Below are 24,312 nucleotides of genomic sequence, written 5' to 3' on the forward strand. Positions count from 1 at the left end.
AAGACTTTTTATGCTGAGACCCTCATCCTTAAATAGATGTACCTACTGGTTTATGAGCCTCGCCTCTGGCATCACTGTCCCAGAACTTTACAACTTGCCATGCGCAGCCTAATTCTGCCCACATGTTCTGATGTGAGAATCAGATAACATATAGCTCCCCTCAAACATCAATGGGAACCTCTGACCACTATGTTCCAATCCTCTTCTTTTCTGTTTCCATTTTGTTTTGGTGGCAGGCAAGCCTCTGACATCATACCATCTTCACTGATATGTCTGCCGATATAGGCCACTCTCAAAGACAACAGACCTAAAATATTCCAGGGCAGCTCTCTCCGACAGCAACTAGTAATTAGTTCCCCATTGCCAGACAATGGGCCGAACAAAAATTGGAGAGGGTGGACCTTGACTTCCTTAATCCTGTTTTTTATTCCACCTGGTTAAGAATTCTGGAGATCTGCTAAGGATGTGTAAGTATGTATGTGCAGTGAAAGCAAAAGGATAACAATGTTTTGAACTTTTGACTTTCAGGTTCCATATTTCACCATCCACTACTGCTTTTATCGTGAGACTACCATCATTTTATTGACAGTCATCTTGGCAATCTCAGACATAAATTTGATTTGCAACTATTTAGCATATGATTAGTTATGCAGATTCTTGTCATGTCATTGCATTGTTACTGTTTTGCTCGTGGTGGAGGAAAAATATTTTTCTTCCTGAATACTAGAAAATACAACCTGTTCTCACAATCCCTAATAGCTCAGTGTGTTATTAGGTTGATTCCCAAGTGAAAGGTCACTAGTTCGAAGAGCAACCATTGAAGAAGATTTCCCAAGAAAAGAGAAACAGCATCATCCATCTCATCGATAACAGTCTCTTGGCCACGAAAATTGCCAAGCTGCATCATATGAGCGCCATGACAGTTTAAAGAATACGAAATTAAGTCCGTCCATCCATTCAGAACCCAAAAGGTGGACATCCAGGCAAAATATCGGAGTCAACAAGTTGGCTGATCACAAGGTACCTCAGTTCTGGCGCATCAAACACGGCAGTGGAGGTGGCTCCTATGCTTCATAATAGTGAAATCACAGACATCCATGTAAGCACAGTGCGACGCACGTTACACAAGTCTAGAATGATGGTCCAAAAAAGGTGAAGAAGCCTCAACTTCAATATTGTCATCAGAGGCGTCAGTTCGAGTTTGCAAACAAGTACAAAAAGTGGACATTTATGAAACTGGTGATTTGGACATGAAAGTCAATAGACTAGACTCTGATTGGCGCATATGGATCTGAAAGGAACAAAGAAAAAGGGGGCTAACGGATTGAGAAATTGAAGGAAATGTCAAATTCGATGGATGAAGCCTGATGATATGGGGTTGTTTCACAGCCAAAGACATTGGATACTTGACCAGAATTGATGGTGATACTGAGCTATAGGTAAGTATCCTACAAGATGAGTTACTTCATATACTTAAGTATTATGGGTATGAAAAGGGCGACATAATGTTCCAGCAGGAGAGCAACCAGAAGCATACGTCAAGATTGGTGAAGAAATTATTCAATGACAATGAAGTAGAGGGGCTGGATTGACCCCACAGTCTCCAAACCTCAACCCCAATGAACACTTGAGGGTAGACCTGAAGAACAAGCTGCACACATACCCAGGTGAGGCGACCAGTATGCACCAACTTTGGGAAGGTGTAGAAGATACCTGAGATCAAATTTCGGTCAACACATGTTTGTATCTGATCAAGAGCATGTCCAGAAGGATACTGGCAGTGCTGAAAGCCCAAGACGGATTTACAAAATACTTTAGGAGCAAAGCAGTAACAATGTAGTGACATGAAAAGAATCTGCATAACTAATCATATGCTAAATAGTTGCAAGATAAATTTAAGTAGGAGACAGCCAAGATGATTGTATATAAAATGATGGTAGTCTGAGGTTCAAAGCGGAAGTGGATGGTGAGATATGGAGCCTGAAAGTCAAAAGTTCAAAACATTGCTACCTTTTGCTCGTCACTGTACATGTGTCAATACTACCATCAAACTAAATATCATATTGACCCTAATAGTCATGTTTAATGTGAAATTATCTAATTTCTGAGAGTTCTTGCTTGTTGAATCCACTTTTATGAGATAATTTTCCTAATAGTCGTTGGTCACATATGTTGTTATCCCAAAAGATGAAGCTGTAATCTCTTGGGGAATCTGGCAGCATGTTTCTAGTTTTCCTGCAGCACTCCCGCAGGTAAATTAAAGTATTACACTGTTATCAATTAAATTCATAGTTTTGTCTATGCAGTCACCTTGGAGCACCGGTGTCTAGGTTGACCCTTTGCTATTTGACAGGTGTAGCAATTCTGTAAGTAGGCAGTCTGAGCCTGAAGATGTAATGTCGTGTCACAATTAGGATTTTAGAGATTTTAGCTTAATACTCTTGTACTGAAAAATACAGGAATGAGTAAAATTGTGATTTGGTGCTGAGATCCATAGCACAATGAGAAATACAACCCAGCACCGGTGGAATTCAGAAGCTCTTAACCTTGCTACATAAAATAATGGAAACAGCAAAAAGTATCTGCGTCATGTATTGTCGTGCAGTTCCTCTGCCACAAGCATATTCCCATTTATGTTCTTTCTGTTTCTAAATACCAAGCAAACCATACATACCAGCGCTTTAAACAAGACGTACTTTGTTCTCCTTTTAAGGCCATGCCAAAAGGGATCTTGGTACGACGGTACCCATATGTCAAGATATTTTTTTGCAGGTGCCAGACGATGCAATAACTAATACATTAATATTTCACATACAAATAACATAACTCATCATGTCATATACCTATACATGAAATCGTCACTATGATTTATAATGATGACCTTAATCATTTGACATGAAATTTATATACTGTCGGACACCACTTTTGACTTGAGTTGGGTTCATCTGAGCCTGCTAATATGTCCATCATTGTTTTCATAAATGTATAGGTTTATGTAATCACATAAGGGGGCAGTATGGAAGACTCCGGGGTAACATTCCTAATATATGAATATGCCTCATCTTTGTATTTCAGACATATTCCGGTCTCTTTTGTGTTGTGGTCAACCCTTACAAATCCCTACCAATTTATTCCGAGAAGATCATTGACATGTACAAAGGAAAGAAAAGGCATGAAATGCCCCCTCACATCTACGCAATAGCAGACAATGCCTACAGGAGTATGTTACAAGGTAAGCCTACTGGGTACAGACTATCGTATGTCGTCAGGACCAGAGGGCAAAGTTTATGCTATGTTGTCTTTTTCTATAGTAGTGCCATGATTTCTGCTCATAATTAAGCCGTGATACCTTTTAAACAAACTTTCAGCAAATTTGAATGGAGCTCATTGGCCTGTGATGACATTCATAAGAATTATGTTTATTTTGATGCCAAGTTTAGTGTTAAAGATTACATAATTCTCACTATTACAAATACCCAAACCCCTGGAATGGCAAAAAATGTCTGTCTGAACTGAGCATAAATTTTGGTTGGGAAATGTAATCTTGTAATCATATGTCAGACATGTTAAGATGTCCATGCATCTAAGACACTGGCAGACACAGGCAGAAGAGGGCTCCTGTCCAAGAACAATATATGGGACCGTTGCAACCCAAGAGCACTTAATGCACAACTTCACCCACTTTGGAGGTAGCAATGGGCCCTTTACCTCTTGGGCTCCTTTGCATCTGCACAAGTTGCCCCAATGATATGTCTGACCTTAGATCTTGGATCTCTCCCAACTTCCCCATACCCATGTATGTTTGGCACAGTTAATATTATATGCGTTCTCTATGGGGAGAGTTAATTACTGCCCAGCTTGTATGGCAGTGGACTTCTAGTAGGAGAACAAAGAAAGAAATATAGGAGTTTGTATTCAAGACACCATCTGTCAGGACAGAGTCAGGAGTCCATCATTGACATCAGATTATTACAAAGTCCTCCTGACGTTGGTGGGCATGGATGACTTTAATGTGATGGACAACTTTACTTAGCTCTTTGTCCTCAAACATGTCCATACATATCAATTTTAGGCCATATACTTTCATTTATAGTATCTACTTGCAGCAAAGGGGGCGCACAGCTCAGGCCTGTGGCTCAGCCGTACCAATGTTTGGCCAACACATATCTCATGTGTTCGGCCAGCATCAAAACTGTCGGATTGGGTTCTGTGACCTACTCCAATATTTGAACTTTTTTGTCTTATATCTGAATTTTTGGAAGTTTTTGTGATAAGAAGCAGTGAAGGTCTAGCTTTTTCCTCTCTCTGCATCTATATTAGGTAATTGGCTAATTTCAATGTATAGGTGATAAAATTACACAAACATTTTGACATGTCATGGAGACATGTTAGAAATTTTGATCAATGAGCATCGTAGTACTAAGACCCACACTGATCATTAAAATGTAGGGGTGAAAGGATTCAGCTGAGACCTGCTCTTCTCAAAGACTGAAGATAGCCTCAAAAGATAGACTATGAGCCCATCGTCAACTAGAAAGGAGAGAATGAGCCTTTGCTTTAAAAGAAATGTCAGACCAGTACCAATCAGAACATATGACAAAAGAACTTCTGATGCGTCTTTATGGTATGTCGAAAATCTTGTCCACCGTTGAGTAAATTTTCAGCAATGTATACACCGCTAAGATTCAGCTCTGCTTTCTAGTTTCGGTGGTCATTGCGTAAGTTTTCATACTTGTGGTCATGTGTCTACTGCTTTGCTCACTAGAACTCTGCGAGATACAGCAGAGACTCTCGGTGACACGTGACTCCATACTTGTAGACCACTGGAAATGACAAGCAGAGTCAAATCCTGCATTACACATCGTTAGTATTCGTCAAGCTGCACGTCTTGCCAGAAATTTACTTTGTCGTGGACAACCTCTTGAAGCAATGAGCAGTTGCATGCGCTAGATATATATGGTAAGGTATCCATCCATGCTGGATCTGTGACTTGTTCCCGGTGTCACACAGGACTGTAGAGACATCAAGAAAACTATGTCCTTCTCAATAAAAAAAGACAAGCAGCAGGAAGCCGGCGGTGGTTGTACAGCTCTATTGCCTTTTTTGGTGGTTGGAGCAAACGTTACACAGACATAATAAATCCTTGGGAGCATTTTTGCAGAGCTGCGATGTGAAGATAGCATTCTTAGCTTTATTGGGGGGATGTTCATATAAATCGTGGTCACATTACACCCATGAGATAAGTCACATTGTCAGCAGCTTGGTTACAATTCTGGCCTGTATTAATTTTTTTTAGGGTAAGGAATATTATCTAGAAGGTTTGACCTATAGAATAAGTGCATGGATTACACCAACCATAGAGGATACATTTGCCTTGGTGGTTTGTACCAATTTTGGAGATTTAATTAAATGTCTACGATGAGAATTGAATGATGTTCCCATGACATATATGTCTTCAAATGCACGAGCTGGGCAAATTGTGGCCGTACTACGGGTGCACAAGGGTGTGAAGTTGTAACAGATGGTTGTGGGCTGATTGATCATCCATCCAAGAGCTAAATCGTTGTCATTTTTTTTAAAATTTCAGTTCCTACGCTCTTCCACTCAATTTATTCTGATTTATTTTATTTTACGTATAACCTGGTTGGAATCAGTTTTTATCTATGATGAAAAGTTCTAGCATTTTCCTTTAGATACTCACAGATACAGCGCTTCTTATCAAAGCTGTGTCACATCACATGGATCCGGATAGATCATCACATGGATCCGGATAGATTTACATCCGCGTCTATTGACTGAAAGTAAGCAGAGATCTTGGAAACCAAGTGAAACTGATACAGAGAGTATATTAGAAATTATAATAATAATTTCTCATTATACAAAATAAAGAAATATTAATTTGGGGTCAGACAGGGTCAGCTCAACATCTGCATCTCTATAACTCTGGGGATAAGCAGCTGCAGGAGATTGCTCTGATAAGCTCAGAGGAGGACCCCTCACTGCCATCATCTGTACTCCAAATTAGTACGTTTGGCAACTGAAGACAGGCAAATAAACTGGGGAACAATAAGGTGTTTGGAACCCTCTTACATGCAATTTATTTTTTGTATTAATTAGGATAAATTCGCTAAAAAGTGATTTATGAAGTTTCATAACTTTCAAAGTTGTAAAAAAGTTGTAAAAAAATGATTTAGAAAATAGAAAGTTTAACTTTAAAGCACCACTGCTGTGTTTTTTTTAATTTAATGCAGCTCTGGAGTGGTGCTACTAATGTAAGGCCCCTACACTTAGACTTATACTTACCATCCGCTGTCTTCGGCTGTTATTGGCGCCGCTTTGGTCGGTCTCCAGCAGTTTGTGACCTTCCGGATTTCTACAGTGTTTTCAATACAATTCCATGACATCCTTCTTCTTGCTCTCGGAGACGAGTTTGTGACCGTTACTTCTGACTTTCGGCCAGTCAGAGGTTGCGGTTACAAGATGGCGACGCGGGACAGGAAGGGTGCCGGGAAGAGCTGAAAACAGCAGGTGGTAAGTGTAGTATTATGGACAGGGAACTTAGATTAGTAGCCCTGAAATTAAAAAAATGCTGGAGTGGTGCCTTAAGTCAGTCTGTTAGGCTATATAGAGCACATTTCCATTTGTTAGAATTACCGTACTTATATTTAGATCAGTCTAATAATTCTAATAATTTATTATAGAGAGGCAGGCTTGGTTAGAAAAGGATAGCGTGCCATCACTGTTCCCATTCACCTAACGTAATTTTTAGAATTATGTGGATTCATTGTGGATTCATAATGATTCTAATAGTAATAATACTAACAATAACAATAATTGTTATTATTATTGCATTATTAATAATAATAAAGCAATTGAAACAAAGGAATACTAATAATAATAAATAATAATAATTGAACAACTGAAACATAATAATTATTATTACTAAGATTAATAATAATTATTATTATTATTATTATTGTTATTATGTTTCAATTGTAAACGCCAGTGTAAAAGCTAGTATAATAGTCATAAAAACTAGGTGTGGTTCATTTGTTTTCTTGTAGCTGAGAAGCTTGATATACAGTAGCTATAGTTTTTTATTGACTGGATTTCGCTTGGGCCGTTGTCTATTATTATCCCTACTATAAGTGCTGTCTGTTTGCTGAGAAACTGAAGGATCAATTGAGTTTTCCTGTTAACAAACCACTTTTACAGTTTTGTTCTTGTGTGACACAGAGATAAGATAGACAAGGACAGAAGGAACTCTCTGTTTAAGCGGATAGTATGGAAACACAGTCATCCATTATATACAGCACATTTCATATGTTCCTCCACTGGCAAATATAGGAATACTAGAAGGAGGCCCGATGCTATTGCATCGGGAGGGCGGTAATGTCACGATGGGGGCAGGCTTTGCAGCGTTGAGAATCTCTCCCCCATGTGCTCACCCACCTATCCGCTCTCTCTTTCCCCATGTGCTGACTTCTCCCGTCTGTGCTCTCTTCTTTGACCTGACTACCCCATGTGCTATCCCCCCTTGTCTGCTGTCTCTCTCCTTCCTGTGCTGTGTTCTCCCCTCATGTGTTGTCCCGTTTGAGCTGTCTCACTCCTGTGCTCTGTCTGTCTCACCCCTGAGCGCTTTCTCTCTCCCCCATCTGCTGTCTTCTCCTCTCATGTCATCTCTTGTTTGACCTGTGTTCCCCATAACTAAACAGTCAGTGCACAGCATGTCAGGAGGAATTTCTATTTAAAGGGGTTTTCCCATGAATGAAAGTTCATTTTAAAAATTGTCTGTGTCTGACCGTGTACAGAGCATACCACAGCTCCTGGGCAGGGGAGGAAGCAAAAGACAATACTGACATTACAGCAGGGGATCACAGAGGATACATTTTGTGAGGTAAAATATTGTTTAAAAACAGTCAGTGAATTATTTTACCTCACAAAATGAATCCTCTGTGATCCCCTGCTGTAATGTCAGTATTGTCTTTTGCTTCCTCCCCTGCCCAGGAGTGGTATGCTCCGTACACGGTCAGACACAGACAATTTTTAAAATTAACTTTCGTTCGTGGGAAAACCCCTTTAATGTGACCGGCTTCCTCTGCCTGTAGGTCATCATGCATCTGCCGCCGGGATTAGTTGAATGATTCACTGCGCCTGTGTGGAATTCGCGCAGGCGCAGTGCGACGGTGTTCCGCTGGTGATACCGCCCAAGAGGCTGTGTGAGTGTGCGAGTGTGGGTGTGTGAGTGTGAGAATGAGTGTGAGTGTGTGTGTAAGTGTGAGTGTGTGAGTGTGTGAGTATAAGAGTGTGAGTGTGTAAGTGTGAGAGAGTGAATGTGAGAGTGTGAGTGTGTGTGTGTGTGGCGCGATGGTGTTCCGCTGGTGGTACCGCACAATAGGTTGGTACCTGCAGCAGTTTCCATATTGAGACACCCATCCCTTGGGTGTCCCAATATGGCAGTCGGTGAACTTCCTCCACTTGGAATTCTGAGATACGGTGACATCTGGACAGAACAGTAAATGAAAACATTACAAGGCGATTATATAAATAGATTAGAGATCACAAAGGAGATCTTTGACCAAAAGAAAGTATAAAGCTCTTGAATCGACTACCTAATATTTTTACATATATCCAGTAAGCGACTTTATGACTTTCACCAATCCTGCTGAACATCTTCAGAAAGGTAGGCCTTATTCACATGCAGATTGAGGTCCATAAAATTTACAAGAAGTTTTGCAGAAGTTCTAGTTGAGGAAATATACCTCGTGAGGTCCCTTGAACTGTTTCTGGACAAAACCGTGGGAGTCTTACTCCATGTATAGAGTGCATGTGCGTTTTTTTTTATAATTGAAATTAATAGGTAAAAAGGTGTAATAGTTCTATCTGTAAACTGTTCTGTCAATGGGATGTAATATGGTGCCCCCTTTTATTAGGCTAAAGTGACTAAAGGCTAGGGTCACACGACCGTATTTGTTCTCATCCGAGAGATTCGAGCAGATTATGCTAACCACACTCTGATTAGCGTTAGATCAGAGTGGGATCTGGTCTTCTATCATGTGTAAAGATGGAAAAAAATGTCTCCATCTTCTCCGTTCTGTGAGTCCTTCAAAATCAGACTGCACTTGGCTGTCATCCGAGTGTGGTCCAATTTTGCTGATGGACCCTTTAACTTGCATGGTCAAGTGCGATTCGATTTATGGATGCAACCGTGCAAATTTTTCCTTGGACAGGCTGCGTACAAGGGGAAATGTGCACGTAGAATAACATTAGCCCGAGTGCAAGCAAATGTTTTGTCAGATCGCACTCAGACCAAAAATACAGTCATCTGCAAGAGCCCTATTATTGAAGTGTCTCCATCCTCAAGCATCCTGATCAGTTACTCTGCATCTGACAAATCAAGAAGAAAAGAAAAAAGACCCAGAGAGTAAATTTCTTCCAAATCTGGTAATGTCCTCAGGCAGCCACAGCTGGCAACAATGCAATGGTTCTTTATCTAAGAGCTGGAATTACGTGAGCCATCTATATACAATTAGAAACATCTGCACCACCGCACCGTAGTAAAGCTTCTCTCTGAATTGCTGTTGTTTCAATAGGCCTGAAATATGTATACAAGTTCCTCAAAATCTAATGAAAGGTCTGAATTATTGTACACAAGTTTCTGCCAAATCTGATAACTTCTGCAGGAAGAGCACGCCATGTCAGGAAATCAGATTACGATACGTTTTGATGCCCTTAAAGAAATTGCCTACTACTTGGACAAGTCCTTCTCAATTACTATATTTCCCCAGGTACAATAAAAACAGCCTATATGCACCTCCGGTGCCAGTTGCTGTTCCAGTGATGCTTGAACCTGGCGTCCTGGGGCGTGTATAACGTTTCCATGTCACGTGGCTCCTGCATCCAACGGGCCGTTGCACTCTCATGTAATTCAGACAAAAGTGACATCTGGAAGAAGTCAGGACTTCCAAATATCAGTTGTGTCTGAAGGAAGTGAGAGTCTTAATAACACCTCTTGCTATATTTGGCTTGAAAACGGCCCCATGTGGCCGAAACGTTGCATATACTTACCATCTGTATACAGTAACCGATAAAGAGATTCCTTGGAGGAGAACATCCGATGTCTTGGACCTCTTTGATTTTTGATGATCTGGCAATATTGAGGGGACTTGCACAAAACTGCATGGATCATGGACTGGTGCATGGGAATAGACAATCTTTAAATGGAAGTAGGAGTGAAGTGACCCATTAGGAGCCACAGAGCTCACATGTCATAATGTCATGCGAGCCCCGGGAGACACAGCACTGATATCGTAGGAACGTCACCAGCATCGGCGGTGAGTACAAACTGTTTTTACTTTACAAGGGGGAATGTAGTAACTGGGAAGGGTATGTCCGAGTAGTGGATAACCCCTTTCATGCCCTTTACACATTGGATAATGGTTAGCCATACCCATCAGTTTTGGTGGGGACTGGCCAACCCGTTGTATACGGTGGCTTACTGACTCTCTCCTGACAGATGATGTCAATGAAGAAAAGGATTAGGCAGTTGGAATATTGATGCCTCAACCTCTTGTTTTCAGGGGGAGCTGCCAAAGGAGTCTGATAGACTTTCTCATTTCTCCCTGTTAAAAAGACATGAATGCTCGAAAAAGCGCTCATGTGTGTGTTTAGCTGACAGCAATGGCCAACTTTAGAATTAATAGCGAGTCAGGATCACTTGGTCCTTCCCTTTTCAACCCTCTCTCCATCCCCTCCCCTCCCCTTCCTTATTCTCCCTCCCTATTATTGTTGAAAATCCTTCAATAAAATTATTTGGAAAAGAATTAATAGCGAGCAAAGGAGCGCTATTGTTGGCCATAGACATAACCGATTTTGTTCTTATTTGTCAATTTTATAATAAATGCCTATTCTCTCTGTGCTTTTATCTATAATGAATTAAGCAGATTATTTTTCTTATTAATGTGGTCTGTCCCAGAATTCAAACTCACAACCTCTTGTATGACAGTCAGGAGCTTTGGCAATGAGCCATAAGCTGCACAATATGGTGATATTTTTTTCTGCCTAAAGAGCTAAACAGTATTTTTCTTCTTTACAAGCATATTGTACTGGCACAGCACAGAAGCTTTGGTGATATAGGCGGAAAGTTTGGTTTCGGAAGGTTCTTAGTCTTAAATTGTTGCCAGAATGTAGAGCTCAGCAGGGTGTGACATATTAATGGGGCAATCTGTGCAACTACACAGAGGCCCAATAGATAAAGGGATTCATTTCTACCTCAAAATCAGGTGGAACTGTGCATTATGATGAGCAATTGGACTACTAAGGGCCCATACATTGATCTTGCACAGGGATCTTATCGGTCTGTGTCCGTCAATGTAGCTTAGGTAGGGTGGAAAGTGGTAGGCAGAGATGAAGAAGGAGATGCAACTCTGTGACGGGCACATGCATCGGCACAGGGGTTGGATAGCTAAGCCTCGCATCAACATTCACAAACATTTGGAGAAGGGAGAGCTCGGAGAAAGGAAAACTGATTTGTAATGAGTTACGATGACCAAGATGGGAATAATTCAGAGCAGGAATGAGTTTGATTGATTTCCACAGTATGAAAAGGACCTATTCTGAAGATTTGTTTTGTATAGAAAATGTCGAAAACTGCATGAATATCAATTCCCCCCAATCCATATTTAACAACAATATTGCATTGGGTCGATGATCTACAGTTCTACAATTATCTTGTGAGTCCATCAGTGGATTATATCTGCTGTTTACAGGATTTTACAGGCTCTAAAGGGGCCTGAAAAACATCCTGTCTCTGCTTTGAAGCCGCAAGTAATTTCACTACCCCATAGGGCATTTTTATAGTCATGGATTACCGCAAAATGTATTCTTAAGATCCGTCCGAGAGCACAAAATTATGTTCCATTTTGTATGGAATGTTATATGCTGGCACTTATATGTCCAATAATGTTTCAGCGGCCCCTTTCGCTGTTCCACCAGCTTCACTTCCACGCGCATCTTGACACTTCTTTCCCCACCAGTGTCGTACATGTTGAATGGGGCTGGTTCGTTTCAGCTAAGTTATACCTTCTTTCTAGTCACAGCTGATGCATACACCAAGAAGGGGGCTGACCTAGCTATTAAAAATAGATCCACCAGCCAGCCTCATTCATTATATGAGACACTCTGCACCGAGACCAAAACGGAAATGGTTATGACGTCAGGGATGCTAAAACTGGAACATCGGGAGACATTTAAAAAATAATATTACAAGATACAATTGAATTAACATTTCATATGCGAACATGATATTGTTGTGCTAGACAATTACATTAATTAAATATATGAACGGTATTCAGAAATTGAATACAGGTATGCAGTCATAATTTTATCACTTAGTAAACTTTTATTTTTATTTAGTTATCCTTCAGGAATTGTAAAATTATTATTATTTAATATTATTTATTACCTTATTTTTCCTCCTCCTCTGTGAACACTATATTGTACAGCTGTTTTAATGCCCAGTTCATGCTTCTTTAAAAGCTGCTTTTAACTGCTGCTCAGCAAGATTCCTTCACTATATTATTATATTGTCTATGGCCAGGAATTCCCTTGTGTGTTTAATGGGGTTAAGAGCAGAAAGTCTTGTACATAGAAAGTCTCATACACAGATTGCTCGAATATAGCATTTGGATCAGAAAGTAGCTTCTAAAGGTTCTTGATCTGACCAGTCGAAACAATAATGTAGGAAAGTGTTTGGGAGAGAAGGCAACAAAATAAACTAATGGATTATATTACAAAAATTCATACATTTCCAAAACTTAGACGCTAATGAATAAAAATAGATTATTTACTCTGTGATGAAATCTGTAGGCCACAATCCCCCCATACAGACGTGTATACATGAAAATATGCCTGTCTGTCATCTGACTGTCAACATTTTTTTTCCTGTATGATCCAATACCACCACGTTCCTCAGCGACTGCACTGTATTCCAGAAAGTTGTATGTTATGTCCTGACCCCCTGAAAAAAACTCTTTGAAGTGCCCCAGCAAGGTACGCAAGACGGGTGTCATTCCAGCAGCGCCTGTTACACGTCTTTCCGGCTCCTGCTTTCCAAAACAATTTTGCCCATATTATTTTGTTCCCTGCCATCGGAATTAAACTCCTCTTCTGCGATTTCCGACAGCAGAAAACAAAGCAATATGGGCAGGAGTTGAAAAGACATTCGCAGTTAAGTTTTAGCCTCTGTCTGTCACAGTAGGGAAGGGCAAAGCATGCATGCTTTCAGTAGGGGCGAGGAGGATCAGGCGTCGATGCAATGACACTTTTTAGACCGGACCATCTGAATATGCATACCTCGCTGGAGCACTTCAAAAGGTTTTTTGGGGAAATACAGGGGAGTGAGGACATAATAGACAATAGTCGCTGAGGCAGGTGGTGGTATTGGTTCATACATGAAAAAAACTGTTGACAGGTTCCTTTTAACTTAGTACCCATTGCTCCCTTATGTAATGTTGACAACTGTCACAAAGACCACATATGAGGTGGGACTTGCATGAATCTTCATATCCCTCTTTCCCCTCGGTTCCTCACCCACCTCCCATATTATTTCCTTTTGCATGCAAGTAAACTTTACATGAGGTGTAATGTGCCTATCAGGGAGGGTCCATGTGCCCATCAGGGAGGGTCCATATGCCAATCAGTGAGGGTCCATGTACCAATCAGTGAGGGTCCATGTGCCAATCAGTTGTGGCGCCCCTGAGGGTTCAGTCGCCACAGAGGTACTGCACCTCCTCCTGAGGTGTGGTACCCCACCATTCAGGTAAGGTGGAGACACCTGACCACACTCCAACACCTGCATCCCACACAACATAGTAGTGTAGCAAAGCACCCTTTGGTGGCTCCCTGCTTGGAACACAAAGCGTGCTGGGAGGCGGGTGGAGTTTAGTTGGCACCAAAAGAGCGGGAAGAGTTTAGGATTTAGTCAGTCTGACAGAGTCAGTGGAAGAGTGAAGATCCCCGGAGTGTGATGGATGAAGGAAGTGCTGCAGCCGACCTCAGTGACCTGGGTCTGCTGGCACAGGAAAGAGACATTGATGGAAAGCCTGACTCTCTCCATATGAATGAAGGATTAGTACGGAACGTAAGGAGAGGAGAACTAAGGATTAGGGTTAGAGCAGAACCCTTCCCAAGTTCACAGCGCAAGGCCAGGGTCCGGTCCCCGAGGTTGTATGGATACTAATGGTCCTGCAGCAGACACCGGAGGAATAGAAGTTGTCACCACTTTATTCCCACACAAGACTTGGGGGCACAACAGCAACGATAGTGAGCCGGGACTTGGTAGCAAGGAGTCCCCGAAGCAAGCTACAGCTGTCTGCCGTACAAGTAGAGTTCATAGGAACATCTGACAGGAGGAACTCCAGTGTAACTCAGTACTGAGAGTACTTCACTATAGGTGCAAAAGGGAGACGTTCAGAAAAGGCACATATGTTGGCGGAGTGTTGGAAGGGAGTGCTTCATCTTGCCTGGAAGTTGGCTGAGTCCCTGACCGAGACGGGCCCCTGTTTGCTCAGCAGACTGTGAGTAAAGCTTTGGAACTACATGCCCTGGTGTCCTCCGCTTATTCCTGCGCCAACCCATTCAGCACTGCTACATCTCGGTGCCGGACACTACACTCTCTCCCTTAACACCTATCATCATCTACTCTGCCCTGGGACTACAGCCCTACCTGTGGAGGGCTACACCATCATTGCTGCACCACACCATCTGTCCCAGAGGATCTGTCTGCAGCGTCGGCTTAACATCTTCATTGCTGAACACCACAGGTGGCGTCACGAATCATTCACTTATAAACTTTAAACATCATCATCCACTCTATTCCCTTTTTACAATGGACGCCCAGGACCACGGACCGGGTTGCAGCTACCGTGACATCTCCCATTGAAATCCACCGGGCCCGGCTCCGAGTACCCCGCTACCCTGGGTGAGGGCGATCCACAGTGAGGGTCCATGTGCCGATCAGTGATGGTCCATGTGCCGATCGGCGAGGGTCCATGTGCCAATCAGTGAGGGTCCATGTGCCGATCAGTGATGGTCCATGTGCCGATCGGTGAGGGTCCATGTGCTGATTGGTGAGGGTCCATGTGCCGATCAGTGATGGTCGGTGAGGGCCCATGTGCTGATTGGTGAGGGTCCATGTGCCGATTGGTGAGGGTCCATGTGCCGATCAGTGAGGGTTCATATGCCAATCAGTGATGGTCCATGTGCCGATCTCTGAGGGTCCATGTGCCAATTGGTGAGGGTCCATGTGCCGATCAGTGATGGTCCATGTGCCGATAGGTGAGGGTCCACGTGCCAATCAGTGAGAGTCCATGTGCCGATCAGTGATGGTCCATGTGCCGATCGGTGAGGGTCCATGTGCTGATTGGTGAGGGTCCATGTGCCGATCAGTGATGGTCGGTGAGGGTCCATGTGCCGATTGGTGAGGGTCCATGTGCCGATTGGTGAAGGTCCATGTGCTGATCAGTGAGGGTTCATATGCCAATCAGTGAGGGTCCATTTGCCAATCAGTGAGGGTCCATATAATAATAATAATAATAATAATCTTTATTTATATAGCGCCAACATATTCCGCAGCGCTTTACAGTTTAACAGTTTCAAAACACAAGTCATAAGTAACAACGCTAACAATACAATAATTAAAGCAAAATAAGACGACCCTGCTCGTGAGAGCTTACAATCTACAATGAGGTGAGGGAGATACAGAGTACAGGTGTGTATTTACAATGGTGTATTTACAATGAAGGTCCAGCCATCTTGCGGGAGTGAAGGATGGATGGAGATAGTGAATGGGCTACACACGCACACTTACACAGAGAATGACTTTGATTAGTGAATGTGATAGGCCGCTGTGAACAGGTGTGTTTTGAGGGAGCGCCTAAAACTATGCAGATTGTGGATAGTCCTGATTTCTTGGGGTAGAGCATTCCAGAGGATAGGAGCAGCACGGGAGAAGTCTTGGAGTCGGGAGTGGGAGGTACGGATTAGTGCAGAGGTTAGTCGAAAGTCGGTTGCAGAGCGCAGCGATCGGCTAGGCCGATAGACAGAAATGAGAGAAGAGATGTAAGGGGGTGCCGCACTGTGGAGAGCTTTGTGGGTGAGAACAAGTACTTTGAATTGGATCCTATAATGAATGGGCAGCCAATGTAAGGACTGGCGAAGATCGGACGCGTCCGAGTACCGATTACCCAGATGGACGATCCTGGCCGCTGCATTAAGTATGGACTGGAGAGGGGATAGTCGAGTGACGGGGAGGCCAATTAATAGAGCGTTGCAGTAATCCAGGCGAGAGTGGATCAATGCAACAGTGAGGGTTTTTGTTGTTTCCATAGTGAGAAAAGGGCGGATTCTAGAGATGTTCTTTAGGTGTAAGCGGCAAGAGCGGGCAAGGGATTGTATATGGGATGTGAAGGAGAGATTGGTGTCAAACATAACACCCAGACAGCACGCCTGCTGCCGGGGTGTTATTGTGGTACCACCCACGGAGAGGGAAATGTCAGATTTAGGGAGGTTAGTAGACGGCGGGAGCAGAAGAAGTTCAGTTTTGGAGAGGTTGAGTTTCCATATGCCAATCAGTGATGGTCCATGTGCCGATCGGTGAGGGTCCATGTGCCGATTGGTGAGGGTCCATGTGCCGATCAGTGATGGTCCATGTGCCGATAGGTGAGGGTCCAAGTGCCAATCAGTGAGGGCCCATGTGCCAATCAGGGAGGGTCCATATGCCAATCAGTGATGGTCCATGTGCCAATCAGTGAGAGTCCATGTGCCAATCAGTGATGGTCAATGTACCGATCGGTGAGGGTCCATGTGCCGATTGGTGAATGTCCATGTGCCGATCAGTGAGGGTCCATATGCCAATCAGTGAGGGTCCATGTGCCAATCAGGGAGGGTCCATGTGCCAATCAGGGAGGGTCCATATGCCAATCAGTGAGGGTCCATGTGCCAATCAGTGAGGGTCCATATGCCAATCAGTGAGGGTCCATGTGCCAATCAGGGAGGGTCCATATGCCGATCAGTGATGGTCCATGTGCCGGTCGGTGAGGGTCCATGTGCCAATTGGTGAGGGTCCATGTGCCGATTGGTGAGGGTCCCATCTTCCTATTTGTAGCTTGGAATAACCCTCTAATGCTATCATACATGGAAGGCAGGATTGGGCGAAGCTGAATCAAATATAAATATCATTAGAAGTGCGAGGTTTACAGATATTTTAGGGTCAAAGGATCTAATTTAACAAATGACATATCCTAAAGTATACACGTAAGACACGCTCAGATCTGCTTGCTCAAGATCAAGGAAAATAAACCATAACAGTTCACATCCTTGTTTGCTCTTTCCTCTTTTTCCTGCTACACACAATTTACACACAAAACTCCCACACGCAAAAATTATCTTCAACTGAAGGAATCTGTCCCTCATTAACATTCTTATAACTCTGTGATGATTTTTATCATTTCCATATATTTTACGTGTAAAGGGGTTGTACCAAGTTTGGAAGTTATCTTGTATCCAAAAGGATAGGGAATTATTTTTCAATCGCTGGGGGTTCCGATGGCTGGGACGGCCACTGATCCTGAGAACCAGCGCTCGGAAGAGCTCCATATGAATCCAGTTGTGGTCAATCATGCGCACTACCGCTCCATTTATTCTTAATGGGACTGGCGGTGATAGCCAAGTGCAGCGTTCGGCTGGTCTTCGCCACTTCCATAAGAATGAATGGAGTGTCATGTACATGATCGACCACTATCCAATTCATACTCTCTCTCTCATCCGTGGATAGGGGATATTTTCCAAACTTGGTACAACCCCTTGAAAGAGTTTATCTCATCTTCTTTCTTCAGGGGTGCACCGCTCTTCTGCCTCATAGCTTCCCGTTTGCCAGAGAGCGGTGCACGCCTGAAGCTTGACATTTTGGACTGTCAGCAAGGTTGTACTGCTGGTTCGAAATGAGTGCTCTCCCATGCTGCAGATACGATGCTCTGGTCTTGTACTGCCATTTTGGGACTGCAACGTCTGGCTGACCGGAAGTCATAGGTAACAGTTACAAGCTGTCACTGTAAGTCCATGAGAGCCTCGTTGAGTAGTGACTTCCGGATCGTCCAGCAAACATTGGAGCGATCTGGCAGGTCACAAACTGCAGAAGACCAACCAAAGCGGTGGTCGTAATAGATGAATATGGTGAATAGCAAATGTAATATTAGTGGCATAGAACTCAGATTAGTGACACCACTCCAGCAGTAAAACACAAAAAGATGTTGGAGTGGTGCTTTAAACAATCTCTCCTGACCTGAAGATTACTAAAGTAAAAGGCAGGTTCTTGTCTAGTATAGGTAAAGCTTGAATGGGATTTTCCAAGATTTTTCTGAATTTGCATGAGCAAAGGGATCAATGTAAAATAAAGAAGTGTTTCTTACCACTTACCACTCTGTGGATGCAGCACCACTGCTAATGTAGTCTCTGCCATGACCAGATGTGATAACTCCACATATATTAGTCACCTGACGCTGACCCAATCCGTGACCGCATCAGTCAAGGACTGATGGATTCATCACTTCTGGTCCTTTGCAGAGACCACTCGCTTGTCAGTCTGGGAGAGTCAGGGAATTTGTGTGTAAGTAAAGCATTTATGTATTTTGTAATGGACCCTTTGCTCTCACAAATGTTGAAAAGTCAAGAAAATCCCATTTAATCACCATTTTACAATTCTTTGTGGATAGGAACGTTCATGTCTGGCTTCTGTAACCTACTATAATAATATCTTATAAGACTACTGCATGGAGAATGTAGTATCCAGGATCATATTTGTGTCCAGCCACTATACCGATGTCTCCACCCTGTGCCAGTCATTACACTGGTTGCCCAGGTGCTACAGAATACAATATAAACTTATCACTCTCACCTACAAAGTTCTCCATAGTTCTGCTCCACCCTATATATCCTCTCTCATTTCTGTCCACCACCCTACCTGTGCCCTCCATTCTGCTAATGACCTAAGACTAGCATAAAAAGGAGGTTGACATTTCGAAGTAGACCGTACTGCTATATAAAGAAAGCAGTTTCAGTGGATTAGCAATTTGGTAGTTTTTATTTTTACAGATTAGGCAAACCACAGGCTGCATGAAATAGGGATTGACTTCCTTGCTGTAAACTTTAACGATGTTAGGAAGAAACCTGTCAATAATGCAAAGTCTTACAAAAAAGATGGAGAGGGCCGCCCCCTTGACTCTTCCTGGTGTGTTTTGAAACTATTTTTTTTTCAAGTGCCACAGTGTTGTAGAGCAGAACATAGTTGTTTATAGTGAGGCATCCTGTCTCTTTTTCATGCTCCTCATGGGTGGAGCAATAAGACTCCTGACAAGTCCTCTTTAAAAGGAAACTATCATCAGTAAATTGATTAAATTAGTTCTTTTATGCAAAATGTTGGTTTTTTTAAATAAAAATTAAAAAAAAATTAGTATAAAATGTAATACTTTTTAATAATAATGTTTGCACTGGTCTCTAGACCTTTTTTAGAACTCAACTTCATTTTCTATCAAGAAATAACACATGAACATTAGCCACAATAGTTGTATCGTGAGCTTGTCTTTTTTATTGACACATCTAATGAGCGTGTGTAAAGGTCATTGTATAGGGAGAAGGAGCAGAGCCATGTGTGATATCACCTATTCTGATCATCAGCTGTATATGGAGGTGTCACCTGTCTTTGTAAGTCTGCCTTTGATTATATGGAGTCTTGTTTTAAAAAATATGAGTCTAAAAAAAGTCCCCATGGTCAGTGTTTAAATTACAAGATTATTTTTTTTTTTAATAAAGATTGTGATATGAAAAAAACAATATTACCAATATTAAAAAAACATGGAACACAAATTTCTGATTTAAACAATAGGTCATTTTCTGATGATAGCTTCTCTTTAAATCCAGTCTCTTATAATTAACCACAGTGAACAGTGTCAGACTGAAGAACAGTGGGCCCACCAGAGGATTTGATTCTGAAGGCCCAACTTTCTTATCCACTAAAGAGCCAAAATTCAGTGGTAAGGTTTGCACTATGTAATCTCCTGAAGAAGTGAGGGCCCACCGAAGGATTCTCTGGTACTCTGGTGGGCCAGTCCAACCCTGACAGTGAATATAATGTTCACAGCCGTTCCCAGCATTCTGCCGCCAAGCTCTGAATTACATCCATCTGCAGATTGTATTCATGCACAGTTAGATATTTCATGTTACATAGCAGATTGTGGTTTGCAGTCGCTTTAGTTGTCGTGTTAGCTTTGTTAGAGTATAATTGGCATATATGAAGGACACTTGGGTTAAATTAGTTATCGCAGGGAGGGCGGCCAATGGCGTCCAGGTTTTTGGCAGTATGAGCTGCAGATGGGGGAATTTTACCACTAGACACAATGGAGTATTTGTGGATTTCCTATTGCCAAAGAAAATGGCTAGGTATAAATATGAGTCTTCCTGCCGGGGGGGGGGGGGTCTGCTATGATCTGTTTGCATGTGCAAAGGAGATACAAACTGAACAAATATGAAATCTGTAACCTTGCAGATGGGCAACCAGTGCAATGACTGGAACAGGGTGGAGACATCAGTGTAGTGGCTGGACACAAATATGATCTTGGATGAATAGAAGTATTGTGATACTAGATTTTCCATGCATGCAAAAAAACATGAATTGAAAATACCAATGCCACAATACTAGCAAATAGGTAACAGGTATACTCCTGTAACAATAAATGAAAGCACCAAAGAAAGAAGGAGCAATGAAAACCTCTGTTTAATAAAAATAAAGTATTTTTATTAATTAGATTATTAAAAATCTTTTTATAAAAATTACATCATATAGACAAATTGGAGAAGGACATAGACAGAAACAAATCTGAGGCTACAATATAATGTGTATAGGGACCTGGTAAAAAGACCTCCCAATTTTTATATCCAAGCCATAAATTTTATTTTTATTTTTATTTACTAAGATATATATATCTATGACTATAGCACCAAGTGTACTCTCAAATATATTATGTCCTGCACAAATAGCGTAGCAAACAAGAGTATATACTCATCAAAGCGTCAATAGATTAAAGCCAGGATATAAATAAAAAAGTGTAAAGGGGTCATACCACAATAAGTCCGCTGTGCCGTCAAATAACGCATCCCCAGTTATCTGACGGCATAGCGGACTTATTGTGGTATGACCCCTTTACACTTTTTTATTTATATCCTGGCTTTAATCTATTGACGCTTTGATGAGTATATACTCTTGTTTGCTACGCTATTTGTGCAGGACATAATATATTTGAGAGTACACTTGGTGCTATAGTCATAGATATATATACCTTAGTAAATAAAAATAAAATTTATGGCTTGGATATAAAAATTGGGAGGTCTTCTTACCAGGTCCCTATACACATTATATTGTAGCCTCAGATTTGTTTCTGTCTATGTCCTTCTCCAATTTGTCTATATGATGTAATTTTTATGAAAAGATTTTCAATAATCGAATTAATAAAAATACTTTATTTTTATTAAACAGAGGTTTTTATTGCTCCTTCTTTCTTTGGTGTTTTCATACATTTTCCATGCAGCAGTCTCATCATAGTAGGTTACAGAAGCCAGACGTGAGCGTTCTTATCCACTGACCAGAAGCGGAGAATTGGAAAATGGTGATTAAATGGGATTTTCATAACTTTTTAACATTTGTGACAGCAAAGGATCTATTAGAAAATATATAAATGCTTTACTTACACTCAAATTCTCTGGCTGTGACGTTTTGCCCAATCTGATGCTTAAAGATGGCTCCAATACAAATCTGAATTAAAAAGTGATATTTTTGTAAATCGTGGATTGCCCAGTTCATAGCACAGTTTTGATAGTTAATGCCCTACGTGTGCCGCTATACAGATTCTTTTTCCATAGTCCAGAATCTGATTTAAAGGGATTTTCTGTGCCATGAAGAAAAATCGATGTTTTCTTTGTGCCCTGGACAACCCCTTTAAATGACAGCAGTATCAGTGGCGGTGGAGGCTTTTCCTGTAGAGCCAACGCTCTATCTGGGGAATGATACTTGATAAATATTCCCATTGCCGGTCCCCCATCAGTATTACGGCCTGTTTCTATCCATCTATGGTAAAGCTGCCGATGTCGCCGTGATAAACGTCAGATTATGCTTCAGATTAGGAAGAAGTTGTTGTTTTCAAAATCCTGAGAATCGTTAGATAAGCGATAACAACCAAGCGTCATCCTGCAAATTTACAACACGAATCCTTCTAAATGAAATAAGGAGGAAGCTCCGGATTCTCCTCTGTGACTTTCTAGGGACTGCAGTGTACGGACATCATTGAATTCTGAATGTCAGATCCAGAAAGGGTTGCCAACTTGACTTTTTACTTTTTTTCTCGACAGCTTATCAAAAAAAACCACATTGGAAAACCATGACAAATCATTCTGATTATCAGTGATCCATGTCTACAGTCCATAATTCCAATATGACATCATCCGCAGTCCCTGTGAACTGTAAAATGATGATAATTACAATCAGAATAATGTGTATAAGTTTATTGAGCTTAAAAAAATTCACCTATGCATTAAAAAAAATGTATGGACAGGGCAAAAAAGTGCCCTATTTTTTATGGATTGTCCTGGAATTTCTGAACAGTTGGCAACCCGGGAACCAGAACGGAGATAAAACTGCTTAGAATGCCAGTAGTGAGAGTTAAAGGTTTTTTTTGCAAGGTTTATCACTTATTCAGGGAATAAATGTCTGGTTGCTTGGGGCTTCACCATTGTGACCTACACTGATCACCAGAACAGGGGTCCTGAGCCTCCTCTTTCTCTTTAGTGCATGATCCTGGGGAGGAGGAGTTGTGCGCATGTGTATGTTGTATTGCGCACGTGTACTCATACGTAAAAGCTGTTTACTAGCGGTGAAAATAATGCCATAAGCCCCACAAACATATTAGAAAACTATCTTTCCCGACTGAACTATATACAAGAATGCTCGGCTCGACCAAGCGCTCCTGTGTTCATTATGAGAGCTGCTACAAAACATACGTTTAATATGTATGAGGTCGGGGAAGATGTCAATCTATCATGTCCAATTTCGGATTGCTGATTGCATTTTCCTTCCGGAGATAATCTGCTGGCCAACATTTCAGACAGCGGCTTTCTCGTAGTGGACACAAGAGTACTCTTATACATGGGAAAGTTGGCTGAGATGACTTTCGGCCAAAGCATCATTCGACTGGCAGTTGATGGTTGAGGAAGATGTCGCTGACATCCGATTTCGGACTGCTGATCGCATCGTCCTTCCAGAGTTAACCCGCTGGCCACCATTTCAGCTGGTGGCTTTCTTGTGCAGGACACAAGAGCACTCTTGTATATGGAAAAATTGGCGGAGATTACTTTCGGCCAAATGATCATCCAAAGCATCATTCAACTGGCAACTGATGGTCGAAGAAGATGTCAATCTAACACATCCGATTTTGGACTGCTGACCGCATTGTCCTTCCAGAGTTAACCCGTTGGCCAACATTTCAGCTGGTGGCTTTCTTGTGCAAGACACAAGAGCACTCTTGTATATGAGAAAATCAGTTGATATGACTTTCAGTCAAATGATCAACCAAAGCATTATTCGACTGTCAGCCATGGCATGGCCAACCTTTGCCTTATCTTCCCACTACACCGGTCAACAATATGACCGCACTGCTTCTGCACAACCACGTGGTGCTGACCGGTACATGGGATCCAAGCTTGTATCTAATGTAATAGGGATTTTAGATCTAATCAGTGTATATATGCAATAATTGCAGCAGTTATATTGATTAAATCAGCACATAGCACTGCACTGAGAGGTGATAGAGAAAGGTGATGGAATGGCAGAATAGAATGTCATTGAGTTTTCTTTTCGCTCTTCTACACTGTAATTGAGTGTAATTGTAACATAAGGGATCATTCAGGAGAAATGGAAACAAAGCTTCTTCTAAAAACTGAGAACACCACTGGCATTCACAACATTTTTCTGTACAGTTCTACGTGTAGGCATGATGCCACATTACAGTAAGATTGAATGCACATATATGGTGCGTTGGCCTCTAGCCCATAATCTTGGATATACGATACAGACACCTGGGGATCCTAAAAATGTTTGTTAAAATGTGACTGGATTATGGAAGATCATTTCTGACACTGCGTGGACCCTGTTCAATATTTCTATAGAGCAACTGTTACCTATTTTGTACTAGTTACAATAGATATACAAAA

At 41.8% G+C, this 24,312-nt stretch overlaps 1 protein-coding gene across 2 annotated transcripts in view; it reads left to right on the forward strand.

Moving 5' to 3' along the window:
• The window catches only part of MYH11 (myosin heavy chain 11), a 132,549-nt gene that overhangs the window by 18,291 nt on the left and 89,946 nt on the right, over window positions 1-24,312 (forward strand). For both annotated transcript variants that reach the window (XM_073542911.1, XM_073542912.1), the window contains exon 3: window positions 3,076-3,232. In XM_073542911.1, coding sequence (XP_073399012.1) covers window positions 3,076-3,232 — 157 coding nt within the window. The remainder of the gene's footprint in view (window positions 1-3,075; window positions 3,233-24,312) is intronic.

Source organism: Dendrobates tinctorius, unplaced genomic scaffold (genome assembly GCF_039654945.1).
Source record: "Dendrobates tinctorius isolate UK_male_01 unplaced genomic scaffold, ASM3965494v1 ptg000129l, whole genome shotgun sequence".
Lineage (NCBI taxonomy): Eukaryota > Metazoa > Chordata > Amphibia > Anura > Dendrobatidae > Dendrobates > Dendrobates tinctorius.